Source organism: Myotis yumanensis, unplaced genomic scaffold (genome assembly GCF_028538775.1).
Source record: "Myotis yumanensis isolate MYYU_CA2020_CCGP unplaced genomic scaffold, mMyoYum1.0.hap1 SCAF_16, whole genome shotgun sequence".
In the NCBI taxonomy this organism is placed as follows: Eukaryota; Metazoa; Chordata; class Mammalia; order Chiroptera; family Vespertilionidae; genus Myotis; species Myotis yumanensis.
Genome location: NW_027223767.1, coordinates 41,590,332 through 41,605,264, shown reverse-complemented (window position 1 = coordinate 41,605,264; position 14,933 = coordinate 41,590,332). Strand labels below are relative to the sequence as shown.

Sequence of the window (14,933 nt, the reverse complement as noted above, 5' to 3'; positions counted from 1 at the left end):
CCCCTACGCTGTCACTTCTGTACCTCTGCCCTCTCCACCCCACCTACCGCCTTGGTTATCAGGGCAAGTAAGGCAGGAAAACATGAATGGGGAAATACATCTAGCTTCTAGGCAGGGAGATGGATTGACCAATTGACCAGTTGACTGACTCGTTCATTCATTGATTCATTCATTTCCTCTTCCCATGTATTGATCATCTGCTCTATGTCAGGCACTACTCTAAGCTTTGTGGGGTATATACAGATGTATCAGAGCGCCCTGCCTTGGCAAGGGAGATGAGATAGGTAACTAGAATGACAGGGTGGAGCCACTGCCATTAGTGGGGTTCAAACAGGTGTCCCAGGAGCCACTCTTCCCAGAACTACCGACCTTCCCCCCATGCAGAGGTGTCTGCTCACATGGGTCCCTTCCCTGCAGAGGAGAGGAGAGGGGGCTAGCTTGGAGAAAGCAGACCAAGAGTAATTGTGTCTTTCCTTTTCTGGATGATAGCCCCAGGGGAGCTCCCTCCCTGTCCCCCCTTTTCCAGGGTGACCCCTGGCTGACCCCTATTCTGGAGAGAGACACACTGGGCTCCAGCTCCACTCAGGAAAACAGCTCCATGGAAACAGAACACTTTTTATTTCCCACTTCCATCTACTTACCCCAGAAACCTAGAACTTTTTTTCTCTCTCTAACTTTTATTCTTGTGAGGAGGTAGAGGGTAGGGAAATTGCAGTGTCTGGGGACAGTTGGGTATCTGATGGAGGGAAGTGGTGTCTGAGAGAAGAGGGCCTGGCTGGCAGAGGAGGGGAGGAGGGCTGTGGAGGGATGGAGGGAGTCACGGGCTCCTGCCGAGGGGGCATGGCCAGGTTCAGGACAGAGATGGGGTGTGGCTAGGATCAGCCGGGAAGAAAGTCATCGGGTCTTGGTCAGAGGCTTCTCACTCTAGAAGTGGAGTTACAACAGGAAGATCTTGTCTCTCCCGGGCCCTCTACCCACTGCTTCTGGCTTGGTGGGTCATGCTGTGAGCAGACCCTCCCTCCATCCCTTGAACCCCAACCTCAGCTTGTTCCCAACCTCTTTGCTCTTCCCCACTCCTCTCATATTTTCCTTGAGAAAAATAGGCTGCTTGTCACTGAGCTGTGCGTCTGGTATCCAGAACCTTCTAAGGTCCAGAGACCATTTTATACATCCTTCGCTGATGGGCTGGAAGCGAGCCCCTTGATGAAATACACTATGTGGAAAGAATCAGGTTTTAGAAAGACTCCTCTCTCCCCACGCCTGCAAAACAGCGTCTGTTTCAGTTGGTCCGGGCTAGGGCTTTGCTGGAAGCCACAAGAAGGTGTGATGGGCGGCCTGGTCTGTGTGTGCAGGGTACCGTCCACTCCGCACAGGCTGGGGGCTTGTGTCCAGCACAGGGCATGGTGTGTCGTGGGTGCTCGTTCTTTAACGCGTGACTGTGTCTAGAGGCCGAGGTCTTTGAGAGGCCAGGGGGGCTGGTGGCGGAAGAGGCAGCCGTGGGCTCTGGTGCCGTGGCGAAGCCGTGGGCCCTCTTGGCTGCCTCTGCCTGTCTGTCCGGTGCCGGTGTGGCCATGACAGCCCTTGCCCTGCATGCTTGAACCTGTCTCCTGCTGGCTTTTCTTGTGACCTTGAGCACAGGACTTTGGCTCTCGGAGCCTCAGTTTCCTTGGGTTCTGGGGAAGAAAACCATCTACCCCAGATACCTCGGGCTGTGTGAGCACCGCATGTGGCATGGTGTGAGAGTGCTTGGTAAACTGTAAGGCAGACAGGACGACTTTAGGTTTGTGTCACACATTCACATACATGATCTCATTTGCTTCTCACATCTTCCCTGGGAGGTAGGAGAATAGGATTCAGATTCAGCAGCAAACTCTTGGCGTCTGGCATTTCCATAAGTGCGATCGATCTTATTCCCCAAACGGCTTGTGTAAATAGTCAGGGTATTTATGGCTTTTCTGACTTTACAGAGGAGGAAGCTGGGTCCAGAGGGGCGAGATGACCAAGGTGGGACAGGGCCAGGGCCTTCCCATTGCACCTGTCAGGTGGGGTTGGGAGGTCAAGAAGCAGGAGGCATGGGGGAGGAGGGTGGGGAGTGGAGGCATGGGCTCAGTTCCAGCCCCGGCCTGCTGTTTCCTTGACCACCTGTTTACCTGGTTTGAGCGTATCAGCATGTTGGTCATCCTTCTCAACTGTGTGACTCTGGGCATGTTCCGGCCGTGTGAGGACATTGCCTGCGACTCCCAGCGCTGCCGGATCCTGCAGGTGAATGTGTGTGCAGTAGGGTCTTAATAATCCCGACCCCTTCTCTGCGAGAGGCCCTGACCCCGCTGATGGGGTGGGGGTGGGGCATATTCCCCCACCCCCTTCTCAGTTTCAGCAGCCTCTCATCCCCACACCAGGCCTTTGATGACTTCATCTTTGCCTTCTTCGCCGTGGAGATGGTGGTGAAGATGGTGGCCTTGGGCATCTTTGGGAAAAAGTGTTACCTGGGAGACACTTGGAACCGGCTGGACTTTTTCATCGTTATTGCAGGGTGAGATCCTGGTCTGGGTATGGGCACGAAATGGATTAGATCAGTCCCATCCCTGAGGCCAGAGTCCTCGGCCTGGCCCCCACCCCAGCCCACCTACAGTGCTGCTCCCTGTTCCCTAATGGTCCGAGGCTGTCCAGCCTGTACTTCTCTGAATCCATGGCCTCCCCATCCACTCCCTTCGCAGGGTCCCAGGGTGGAGGAGGGGAGGGGTCGGAGTTTGTGCTGCGTCTCTGCAGCAGGATTCCTCACTGACCTCTTTTGACCCCCATGGCGGCCTCAGACTCAAAGGGCCTCCCTTTGGGCCCCTCCCTGCAGGATGCTGGAGTATTCGCTGGACCTGCAGAACGTCAGCTTCTCAGCTGTCAGGACAGTCCGTGTGCTGCGACCGCTCAGGGCCATTAACCGGGTGCCCAGTGAGTGACCCCTCGGCCCTCAGCCCCTGGACGGAGAGCCCCAAGAGGAAATATGGACATCTCAGACCCCACCCCGCCCCCTGACCACTCACAGGCCATATCAAGGAAGGGCTTAGTGGGGAGCTGGGGTCACTGAAGCCAAAAGGAGCCCCCCCCTGGCTGTGGCTCTGTGAGAATTACCCGGAAAGACCCTCCCCTCTCATTTTAGCCTGATTTTGGGTCCGAGTCTCAGAAGTGTCTCAGATGACTCCTTCCCTGGGAGAGGGGTGGTGAGAACGAGGTAGAGAGGATGGCGGGCCAGGAGTGGGTGCCAGGCGCCTCGGCCTTTTCTAGCCAGAAGTCTCTCCTGCAGGGGGGGGTCTCATTGGTGAGACCACAATGGTCACGCTGAGCTTGACCTCTCTCAAGACAAGGCCACTCCATGCCTCACCCTCACACCTGTATCCCCTTCTCCATGCTCACCCCCTTCCAACTCGTCATAGCAACTGACTGCCGGGACCATTATCTAAATTAAACCGCATTGGTTCCCCGAGCCAGCGACGCTTTGGCAGTTCTAGCTCCGCACACATCCTGCCCCCCACCCTTGCTCAGGCCCCCTTTGCAGCTCCCTGACCTACACAAGCTGCAGATGGTCTTTGCTGAAATCCCAGGAGTGGGGTGGGTTGGAGGAGCCGGTTTCTGGGAGTCGTGTGGCGGCAGCCCCCTTTGCTGTGTGTGTGCGTGTGCATGCGTGCGCATGATGCATCTTGTGTGTGTGATGAGCTGCCTCTGGGTGGGCAGAGCTGCTCAGTGTGTCCTCCAGGTGCTGTGCTGTGCTGGTGTTCACAGGAGCTCCGGGCGAGGCCTGCCTTCGCCTCCTCTCCCCTCCTCTCCCGCCCAGGTGATGGCTGGCAGATTTATAGGCTGCTGTCTACCCACCGGTGTAATTCCCTTAATGCAAACCCTGAGGGATTGATCTCAGCTGGAGCACCGAGGAGCTGAAGGGGGGGTGGGGCTGGAGGAGAGGGAGAGGCACAAAGTGAGAACACTGGGCTGCTAGGGGCAGGGACAGGGCAGCTGCAGTCACCAAGCCTGTTAATTAGCTGCCACTTAGAAGCTTTTCCCCTGGAGGGAGCAGGGGGCTGGAAGCAGCACTTTGGGAGTCAAAACCAGCCATGAAAGGTCTGTGAGTTTGACAGGGGCCTGGAGGCTGGTTCAGACCTTGTGGGTAGATTGGTCCTAGACCGGAGGCGGTAAGGGAGAGTGGGGTCGTGGTGGCTTTTCCCTGGGAAGATGTTGCTACTTGATGGCCACCTGGGAAGATAGCCTTGTGTGTGCCCGTCGGGTCCTGGGGTGGGATCTGGACCACACAGAGGGTAGGCTGGGGGCAGGGGTCTGAGAACCGCGGTGGAACGCAGGGCAACTCAGCCCCGACTGGGGGCCTGGATCTCAGAGTGAGAGCCCTGCCTGCTAACGTCCCTCCTGGAGTTCTCTGCCTCAGTTTCCCCAGTGACTGGTGGCAGTAACTTAGAAAAAGGTCAGCTGACTGTGGTGAGAGCAAGACTAGGAGGGGAGAGAGAGAAAGAGAGAGAGAGAGAGAGAGAGAGAGAGTGTGTGTGTGTGTGTGTGTGTGTGTAATGGGATTCGGAAGCAGGGCCTGGTTGAAGTCCTGGCACCTACCATGACCGGCCCTGGACCAGTCATGTCAGTTTTCTGGAACTCGACCCCCCTCTGTAAATTGGGGCTGACATTCACGCCGGGATGATGTTAGGTGGGCTGGGGTGCAGGAAGGTGCTTTGGGAAGGGCGGTTACCCTGGCTCACCCTTGGTGGTCCCGCACACCGATTAATGTGGGGGGCCCAGAGGGGTCGCTGGTAGAGTTAGCAGCTGCAAAGGGCTGCCTGCGGAGTTAGAGGTGTCTGTCGGCGGGTCTCAGCCTCAGAGGCCCCGGTGGGCCCCCTGTGGGAGGGCTGCCAGGCCCGTGGCAGCCAGCCTAGGCCGGCCAGCCTGGCGCCCCCAGCGTGGCTTCTGCCCCCCGCAGGCATGCGCATCCTTGTCACGCTGCTGCTGGACACGCTGCCCATGCTGGGCAACGTCCTGCTGCTCTGCTTCTTCGTCTTCTTCATCTTCGGCATCGTGGGCGTCCAGCTGTGGGCAGGGCTGCTCCGGAACCGATGCTTCCTGCCCGAGAACTTCAGCCTGTGAGTGTCCCAGGGGCTGGAGGTGGAGGGGTGGGGGGTAGGGGCTGCGAGTGGCTGGGGAGGGCTGGGGCCGCCCTCAGTCCCTGTTGCTATCGACACATCTGTCCTCATATCCGTGACATGTCTGGTTCTCAAACTCCCACATTAGAGTCACTTGGGGAGCTTAAGAAATTCTTGAGGCCTGGGTCCCACCCCCACAGATTCCGATTCCATTGGTCTGGGGGTCAGCCCTAGGCCTGGGGAGTGTTAGAAGCTCCTCAGTGAGCTGATAGGCAGCCTCATGGGACAAACTCCCAAGATCCCGACCCAGTCCTCACGCTCCCTATCCACACTCACCAATCGCCACCCGCCCGGTGCTTGTCCCGACTCTGGTCCTTTCCCGCCTCACCCCGCGTGCCTTGGTGCACACATGCAGTTCTTCCTTCTGGGGCCTGCCCCCCGGGGAACCCGCCCCCAGCCTCATCCCCCCACCCCCCACAGCCCCCTGAGCGTGGACCTGGAGCCCTATTACCAGACGGAGAATGAGGACGAGAACCCCTTCATCTGCTCCCAGCCCCGGGAGAACGGCATGCGCTCCTGCAGGAGTGTGCCCACCCTGCGTGGGGAGGGCGGGGGCGGCTCCCCCTGCGGCCTGGACTACGAGGCCTACAACAGCTCCAGCAACACCACCTGTGTCAACTGGAACCAGTACTACACCAACTGCTCCGCCGGGGAGCACAACCCCTTCAAGGGCGCCATCAACTTCGACAACATCGGCTACGCCTGGATCGCCATCTTCCAGGTGGGGCAGCCTGGGGGCCGAGAGCTTGCGCAGTCCAGGCTGGAGCGGTCATTGTCAGCGTGGGGGTGGGGCCAGGGCCTCTGGAGGAGGTTGCAGGAGACGTTAGGGGGCCTGGAGTCAGCCTGCCCCTCTGCCACCTCCCCAGGTCATCACGCTGGAGGGCTGGGTCGACATCATGTACTTTGTGATGGATGCTCATTCCTTCTACAACTTCATCTACTTCATCCTCCTCATCATCGTGAGTGATTCCTCAGGCCCCCGAGGGGATGGGGGAGCCTAGGGAAACGGGTCGGGGAAGTCCAGAGAGGGGAAAGCTTGCTCGGTCTGAAGTTCTAGCTCTCGGGACAAGTCCCACTGAGGCGCAGACAGAGAGGGCACCTGTCAGGAGCGCTCGGGAAGAAATGCAAGGTCAAGGCCTGACTCTCTCACTTACCACCACTTACAACTTAGGGCGAGTCATTGCCACCAGGCTCCCAGCCCCACCCTGGACCTCTGCCCAGGGTGATACCACCTCCGGAAGTGGCAAAGGGTGGTCCTGGTTTTTCGCCAGGACTGGGAGGGCACTATTGGCACTTTGTTGGGGAGCAGGCAGGAGGTGGTAAACATTCTGCAAAATGATTTGTTCCACCCCAAATTCCCATCATTTGATATTAAGAAACACTGCATGATCTCCTGTTCCTTCCAGCTCAGAAGTTCCAAGGCTTAATGAGGGCAGAAGACAGAGGCAAAAGTAGCAGTATTTAAAATTCAAGTCGCTACCATTCATCGTTTAACAATTTGATTGCTTACTCCTTATGGCTAATATTTATTGAGCGCTTACAAGGTGTGCCGGTTAATAATGCGGATTTTGCATTAGTAACCGGTATGTACAAAATCCGCACTGTTAACTGGTACACCTGGTACTGTGCTCCGGGCCCTGCTCTAAGCACTTTTTATTGCTGGTGGATTTAATTCTCACCAGGATCCTGTTATCATTTCCACTTAACAGACGAGGAGACCAATGTGTCCTCCTTGGTCTGACCTCAGCGTGGGCTTGGCATGTGCTGTGGATTCATCTTGCTGGGTGGGGCGTTGATGCTGTTGTGCACTGTAGCAGCTGCTGCCAGCTGCGTCCTCATGGTCCCTGGGGAAGGGGGTTCGGCGAATGGGGCCCCAGCTCCTAAATGAGAACTCTGGGCTTCAGAGGGCTTGGTCATCAGGCTAAATGGCTGGAGCCGAGAAATCAACCCCAGGCTATTGACTCCACGCTATTGACTCCACGTCCAGCCCTTTTCCCCTGCCACCCAGAGGCCAATGACAGAGCCAACAGAGGGACAGATATTGAGAGAAAGAGATTAAAATCTACACAGGATTTAGGGCAGGCTTCAGAGAGAAGTGGAGACAGAATAAGGCCGTGAGAGGCAGCGGATAGGCCCTGAGAAGGAACAAGTCCTCCAGGCCACCCCCTCCTGCCCCTGCAACATTCCCTAGTGCGAAAGAGTGGCCATGCTGGGGGCCTGTTCCCATCCCCCATCAGGACCTGGATGGGGGGGGTGGGGGCAGGCGGGCGTCCCCCATCAGTGCCTTGTGGAAGCCTGTTCTTTTCCCTCTGCTGTTCTCTCTGGGCTTGGGTGAGGGGGAAGGAAGTAGACAGGGAGGTAAGGGGCCCAGTTTCCACCCTCCCACACCCCCCCCGAGAAATCTTTCCCAACAGCTCTCTGGACTCACACTAGTGAAGCTAATTATCATAATTACTAGGACACAATTCAGAAAAACAAAACTGCTTTGTCACCATAAATATTCATTTCCTTCCTTCTGGATTATTGTCCAAGCAACAGCCATCCCAGAACTCTAGGGAAACTGAGGCGTGGAGATGGGGACAGGGGAGGGTGGACAAGTCAGAGTGACAGCTTGGCTAGTCTGCAGGGTTCAGGGTCCAGCCCATCCCCTGGCTGGGCGAGGGGGTGAGCCTGGGGAAAAGGGATACAGGCAAAGCCAATGGCCGTGAGCACACTGCGGACCCAAGGTTAAGAGTCTCTCCCTCAAGGTCACCCAGCTAGAACTGGGACTGGAAGCAGGAGTCCAACATCTCAAAGGCTCAATCCAGTGTGGAAACCCCATGTCCCCAGGACTGGGTTCATTTCCCCAGCCTTCTCTGCTCCTGGTGGGAACTGGGGAGGGGTGTCCAGAATCTGCGCACAGGCACGTGTAGGGGCAGGGAGTGCGGGAGACATCCTTGCAGGGCGGCACCGGGAGCCCTAGCAATGCCTTGGAATCCCGGAGAGCTCGGTGCAGGCCTTAGCTGTGCCGGACGTTAGCTGAAGGATCTTGGGCAGATTCCTCAGACCCTCTGAGCCTCAGTTTCCTCACCGTCAAAGGAAGATAATAGAAGTATCACCTCTTGAGACTATCAAGAGAATATAGTGAGATAGCGCTTGGGCAGTTGCTGAGCGCAGTGCCCGGCCAGAGGCAGGGCTCCGTGCTCGGCGGCTGGCGTTGTGATTCCCTCTTCTTCAGGACTGTCTCCTCTTGCTGTCCCCACCCCAACAGGTGGGCTCCTTCTTCATGATCAACCTGTGCCTGGTGGTGATTGCCACGCAGTTCTCGGAGACCAAGCAGCGGGAGAGCCAGCTGATGCGGGAACAGCGCGTGCGGTTCCTATCCAACGCCAGTACCCTGGCCAGCTTCTCGGAGCCGGGCAGCTGCTACGAAGAGCTGCTCAAATACCTGGTGTACATCCTCCGTAAAGCAGCCCGCAGGCTGGCCCAGGTTTCTCGGGCAGTGGGCGTGCGGGCCGGGCTGCTCAGCCCGGCGCCCCTGGGGGTCCAGGAGCCCCAGCCCAGTGGCAGCTGCTCACGCTCCCATCGCCGGCCGTCCGTCCATCACCTGGTGCACCACCACCACCATCACCACCATCACTACCACCTGGGCAACGGGACGCTGCGGGGCCCCCGGGCCAGCCCAGAGATCCGGGATCGGGATGCCAATGGGTCCCGCCGGCTCATGCTGCCACCACCCTCGACACCTGCCCTCTCCGGGGGCCCTCCTCGGGGCGCAGAGGCTGTGCACAGCTTCTACCATGCCGACTGCCACTTGGAACCAGTCCGCTGCCAGGCACCCCCGCCCAGGTCGCCATCCGAGGCATCGGGCAGGACTGTGAGCAGCGGGAAGGTGTACCCCACGGTGCACACCAGCCCTCCACCAGAGATGCTGAAGGAGAAGGCACTTGAGGTGGCCCCCACTTCCGGACCCCCCACCCTCACCAGCCTCAACATCCCACCTGAGCGCTACAGCTCCATGCACAAGCTGCTAGAGACGCAGAGCACAGGTGAGAGCTCTGGGAGGGGGCATGTTGCTGCCTCTCATCCAGGGCCCGGGTGGTGTCCCAGAGGGGCCTGGGGGTCTGGAGTCAGAAGGACTGGGCTCGGATCCCCATTCTGCCACTCACAGCCTTGGGACCTTCGATCAGTCACATGACTTCTTGGAGCCCTACTTTCCTCTCCTGTTAAAAAGGGAATTATGGTTCCCACATTGTAATAATAACAATAACCATCATGTAATAGGCACCTGCTTGCTACACGCTCTGCGCTGTTTGCTATAACACCTATGGTTGTTGGCCCATTGCTCTGTGCCTGTCACATGCCTTGCAGGCAAAATCCTGTTGGCTCCTCCAGTTTAAATGATCAGCTTTCTTTTTGACCCCGTTTCACTGATGAAAAAAAGGAGGCTCGGAGAGGTTGCAGGCCTAGGTCCAAGGTTGTGGCATTAGTGAGGGGTGGGCTTAGGACCACCTGACTCTGCGGCCCAGGCTCTATGCTGAGACCCCCTGTTGCAAGGCTTGGAGGAGAAATGTTGTCTGACTGTGGCCAGCACCATGCTCTCGTGAGCATGAGTTTTATTCCCTCCCCACAGGGAGATGGGGGGTCTGGAGCAGCAAGCCCGCAGGGGGCTGTTATTCTGATGAGAGGAGCACCCACTGTCAGGAGTGAGGTGCTCACTGCCTGTGGGTGTCCCCCAGTCAGGCAGGAGTGGCGGGCCCTCTTCCACAGACAGACTTACTGTCAGCACAGCCCAGGGCCTGTATTTCAGGAAGGATTTGGCACGTGGGAGAAGTGGTGTATTTGTGGGATGTTATGTGGGAATGTGGGCTGGGATAGGAAGGTGTTATCACAGAACGCAGTGCGAAGGGATCTGGTGCCAACTCTTCCACTACCCGCCATGTGACGCGAGCCAGTTGCACGCACACGCGCTGGCACGTTTCAGTTCCCTGCTCTACAGAAGGCAGGGCTGGGACCAGCATGCTCAGTGGAAGCTTAGGGGCACCTGGCTGTGTGCAGTTGGAAGGGGAAACCGTGTTGGATGTCTACTAGGGGCTGGGCTCTTAGCCGGGTGCCTGCTTGTACCTGCTTTCCCTGGGTGGATCCTCAGGTTCCTTTCAGCTCTCATATGTTATGGTCAGAGCTGGATTTAAATGGACATTTATGTCTGAGGATAGGTCACTGCGTGTGTGCGCGTGCACAGTCTGGTGTGTGTGTATGTGTGTGTACGCATGAAGGTGTCCTGTGTGTGTGTGTGTGTCTGTATGTGTGCATGTGTCTGGTGTTCGTGTGTGTATGTGTCCATAGGTATCTGATGGTGTAGGTGCATGTGTGCACACCCAGGAGTAATGCTCCTATCTGGTGTGTATGCATGCCCATGTGTACATGTGCAGTGTGTGATTTGCATGTGTCTGTGTGCACATGTGTTTGGCAGTGCATGTGTGGCATGCAAATAGTATGTGTGTACACAGTACATGTGCTTATGCACATGGAGTGTCTATCGCGCACATGTGCATGTGTCTGGTGTGTACATGAGCACACATGTGAGGGCGTGTGACTTAAGAGTCCTTTGGGAAATACTGCTCAGAGCAGTGTTGGTGTCGGGCCTGCGTCCTGGGATGTAGAGATGACCTAAGCTCCGTGCTGAAGGCTCCTCGGACCTCACATAAGAGCTTCCCAGGACCTCAGAGGACATCAAGGCCACCTGCCCGATCCTAGGACACCCTGCAGCAACTGTCAGAAGGATGCTGTTGGCATTCGGGAGCATTCTGTCGCTCAGAACTGCTCACACTGTAGGGCATTCAGCACCCCTGGCCCACTGAGTGCCCAGCACCCCCATCATCGTAACAACCCCATGCTCCCCACTCATCTTATCCACCCTCTGAGGGAAGGGCCGCCCCAACTAAGAAACCCTGGAGCCTCTAACCTCTACCCTCCTGTCTCAGGCACCTGCCAAAGCTCCTGCAAGATCTCCAGCCCTTGCTTGAAGGCAGACCGTGGAGCCTGTGGCCCAGACAGCTGCCCCTACTGTGCCCGGGCTGGGGCAGGGGAGGTGGAGCTCGCCGGCCCCGAGATGCCCGACTCAGACAGCGAGGCGGTTTATGAGTTCCCGCAGGACGCCCCTCACGGTGAACTCCGGGACCCCCAGGGTCGACGGCGACGCAGCCTGGGGCTGGATGTGGAGCCCAGCTCCGTGCTGGCCTTCTGGAGGCTGATCTGTGACACCTTCCGCAAGATTGTGGACAGCAAGTACTTTGGTCGAGGCATCATGATTGCCATCCTGGTCAACACGCTCAGCATGGGCATCGAGTACCACGAGCAGGTAGGGCAAGGGCACGATGGTCCCTGGGGCTGGGGACCCTCTGCCTTCCTCCCCGCCCACCTGCTGTGCTCAGCTGCCTCTCTGTGCTGCTAGCCTGCGTGGCAGGGAGGACAGCGGGGAGGCGCAGCAGCGCGTGGGGACGCGTTGGAGGGTGGAAACCAGTGAATGTCACGCAGTGTCTGAGTCTGGGCGATGCCAGGGCAGGGGCAGGGGCAGGGTCTGAGCTGGGTGTGTTCTTCCTGGGATGGCTTCCCAGAGGAGTCAGGCTTTGAAGGATGTGAGTGAGTGACAAGTATCAGCTGTGGGCAAGGCCTCTTTGGAGGGAAAAGTCACTGGAAGAGATTTGGATCTTTGGAGAAGATATGGGGGGGATGGGAGGGGTTGGGGGATCTCCTAGCGTTCACCTGACTCATAATTAGGATCATGATTGACTAGAAGGGCGCTGAGTAGGTAGGGGTGAGGGGTGGAGGGTTGGTGGCTGCGCCTGGATGCAGCCAGGCCGCCTGGGCCTGGCCTCTGATCTGGGAGCCTCGCTGTGAGCGGGGTGCTGTGTGGATGAGGGCACCTAGCGTGGTGAGGGGACTTGAAACTGTCGCGTTTGAGGAATCATTCTAAGAACCGGGGTGTTTAAGTCGGGAGAAAAGGAGGCTCAGCAGGGGCAGGCGAGCTGTCGTCAGATGTTGAAGGGCCATCGTGTGGAAGAGGGAGCAGGCTTGTTTTGTGGGGCGATGGCTGCAAGCAGAGGAATCTGGGCTGAGGGGAGGAGGCGGCCCTCGCCCTCAGAGCTGTGCAAGGACAGAATTGTGGCCTGGGGGACCCACGGACCCCCACCTCTCACTTCCTGGGGGTGGGAGTAGGCACCAGGGGGCCTCACAAGCAGGCTTGGCTGCCTCCCCCACAAGGTTCCTTCCAGAAAGCAGTCCTTCCCCCCCCAGGTGGCCTTCAGTTCACCCCCTTGGCGGATTCTTATAAAAGGAGGAGGCAGCCAGCAGGTGCTGCTGTCCACAGGCCCTCTGCGCTCTTCTCTCCTGGGTGTGTCTTGCCTTCCTGTGGCTCAGGGAGGGAACTGGGTCACCAGGATCTGACTGTCCCTGGTGTGGCACCAAGGCCATGTGCTTGCCCAGCCCCCCTAGTTGTGGGTAGGTAGGGGCATGTAGGGGCCAGAGGTGTGGGAAGGGGTAGGGCAGCTCTGAGTCAGGGTCTGGGTCTGGCTTGCCAGCGTCCCCAGGGGAGGGAGGAAGTAGGGGTCTCGGGTGAGGCTGGGGAGCGTAGGTCCAAGCTGGGGCTGGGAAAACATGAGGTGTTCATTTTCCAGGAGATTGGAAGCCACCCCCCTCACCCCACTGAGCTCTGAGTGTTGTGAGCACCCAGCTCTTACCCCAGTCACCAAGTCCAGCCAGGTGTGCCCAACCCCCCTCCTCTCCCCCATCACCATCACACACCTTGGCATCCCTTCTGCTTGCCTCAGGCCCCCCACCCCAGCCGGCTCTGCTGGATCCCTTCCCTGCGGAGGAGAGAGGCAGAGGGGGCAGGAAGGATACCGGCTGCAGTGCCAGCAGGAGGGGAGTGTGGCACCGTGGTGGGCGTGTTGCGTCTGGGCGCATGGGGCATGCGGTGTGGGCACTTGCCTGCTCCGCCAGCCTCCTGCGGAGAGCCGCTCTGCTATTCCAGGCTGGTGGGGGCAGCATCTTCTGCCGCCGGGCCCCAGGGGGTGGCAGCTCCTGACCTCCCTTTACCCCAGCTCCCCGAGCCTGAACCTCAACCTCCTCTCCCTCACCCCAGATCTGGCTGTGGTCCGTGCCCGCCCCCAGGGGTCACCTCCTCCGAGCTTTCCTTGGGGGGGGGGGGGGGGCAGTGTGCCCAGCAGTCTCTGCCCGGCCGGATGCGGCTGGCGGAGGCTTTGCACTCGGAAGAAGCTGAGTCACAGAGACCGAGGGCAGATGAAGGCGCAGCAAGAGGGCTTTCAGTTAGACGGCAAGAAGGACACCCACTTGGGGAGAAAGTGGCAGCGATCGGTCAGGGGTGTCTCAGCACCGCCTTGCCCAAGTTCCTGAGGGAAGCAGGGGATGGCCCCCCAGGCCCTCGCTGGCAGGGAGTCCCACTCGGTGGTGGCACGGTGTCTGCGCCAGGGAGGAGTTTGTCCCAGTCCCTGGCTGCTGAGAGCCCCGCAGGGGTGAGTGGGAGTCCCCAGCAGGCTGGCCAGATGACTGACTGCCGGGCAGGCCTAGGGACCGGGGGTGGCGAGGAGTCCCAGGAGCAGCCATGGCCCCGTGCTTGCAGGCACTGCGGCATGAACATCCCGCCATCTGGGCCCCGGAGCCTGAGCGGGCTGGTGGGGGGAGGTGGGCAGGGAGGGAAGTGAGGAGACGTGGGGGCCGAGAGACAGAGACGCAGAGGGAGAGATGGAGACACAGCAGAAGAGACACTGAGAGAGAAAGGGGGAGACTGAGATGGAGAGACGGGGGCACAGAGGACAAGATGAAGCCCCGGGGAGAGAGGCAGATATAAAGATAGAAAGACAGAGACGAGAGGGACAGAGTTGTAAGGGGGGACAGAGACTCGGGAGGAGGAGACAGAAGCAGATGGAGTCACAGAGACGTGTGATGGAGACAGAGAGCTATGGAGAGGGAGCCGAAGACAGAGACCAAGACCCAGAAACAGATGACAGACCAGGGTAGACAGGGCAGGGCTGGGAGACGGGCTCGGATGGAGCCTTGCAGACGGAAGGAGAGAGGCTGAGAGCAACAGCAGGGAGAGCGGCAGCAGATGCTGACACAGGCTCATGGTTCCCCTGCAGAGCACGTAATGAGGTGATCATGTCCATCAATCCTGGTATTGATCAGGCTGGGGGGCACTGCAGAGGGTGTGCTGCGCTTCCCTGGGGGAGCAGCCAGCCCTCTTCCCTGCCAGGTGCCGCTGCCCTCCCAGGCCTGTCCTCTCCACTGTCACCTACCTTGCCCATCATTCCGTGTTCCTGCTGGGGATGGCGAGGCCTCTTCTGCCTCTCTCTACCAACATCTTGGCTGAGGAAGAACCCATGTTGTCATACTCCACCCTACCCAAGGGAGGCCCCATGCTGTCCACACTGCCCTCCTTCCCCAACCCCGGAACCCACCAGCTGGTGGAGGACTGACAGGACTGGTTTGTCCATAGGGGACTGACTGGTGAGGATGATAAGGACAGGACACTGAGGACATGGGGAGTGAGCATATGTGTGCCCCATCCACTAGGGGGCAGTATGGGGAGCAAGGAACTTACTATGAATTTCCCAGGCGTCCATCCATAGCACACACATTTTTTTGTGTGTCAAAGTTGGGCCTGAGCAGTGGCCTACTGACAAATGTTTAACAATCAGCCCTTAAAAAGAGAAAGAAAAGGAAGTTCTGATTTGTCGTGTTGTAGCATTT

At 58.5% G+C, this 14,933-nt stretch overlaps 1 protein-coding gene across 16 annotated transcripts in view; it reads left to right on the top strand.

Annotated features, from left to right (window-relative positions):
- CACNA1G (calcium voltage-gated channel subunit alpha1 G) overlaps positions 1-14,933 on the top strand; it is a 63,271-nt gene that overhangs the window by 5,834 nt on the left and 42,504 nt on the right. For 15 of the 16 annotated variants that reach the window (XM_070395288.1, XM_070395286.1, XM_070395276.1 and 12 more), the window contains exons 2-9: positions 2,151-2,262; positions 2,400-2,533; positions 2,849-2,946; positions 4,967-5,126; positions 5,607-5,907; positions 6,053-6,145; positions 8,437-9,214; positions 11,150-11,526. In XM_070395288.1, the coding sequence (XP_070251389.1) occupies positions 2,151-2,262; positions 2,400-2,533; positions 2,849-2,946; positions 4,967-5,126; positions 5,607-5,907; positions 6,053-6,145; positions 8,437-9,214; positions 11,150-11,526 (2,053 nt within the window). The remainder of the gene's footprint in view (positions 1-2,150; positions 2,263-2,399; positions 2,534-2,848; positions 2,947-4,966; positions 5,127-5,606; positions 5,908-6,052; positions 6,146-8,436; positions 9,215-11,149; positions 11,527-14,933) is intronic. The other variant, XM_070395273.1, reaches the window with a different exon arrangement.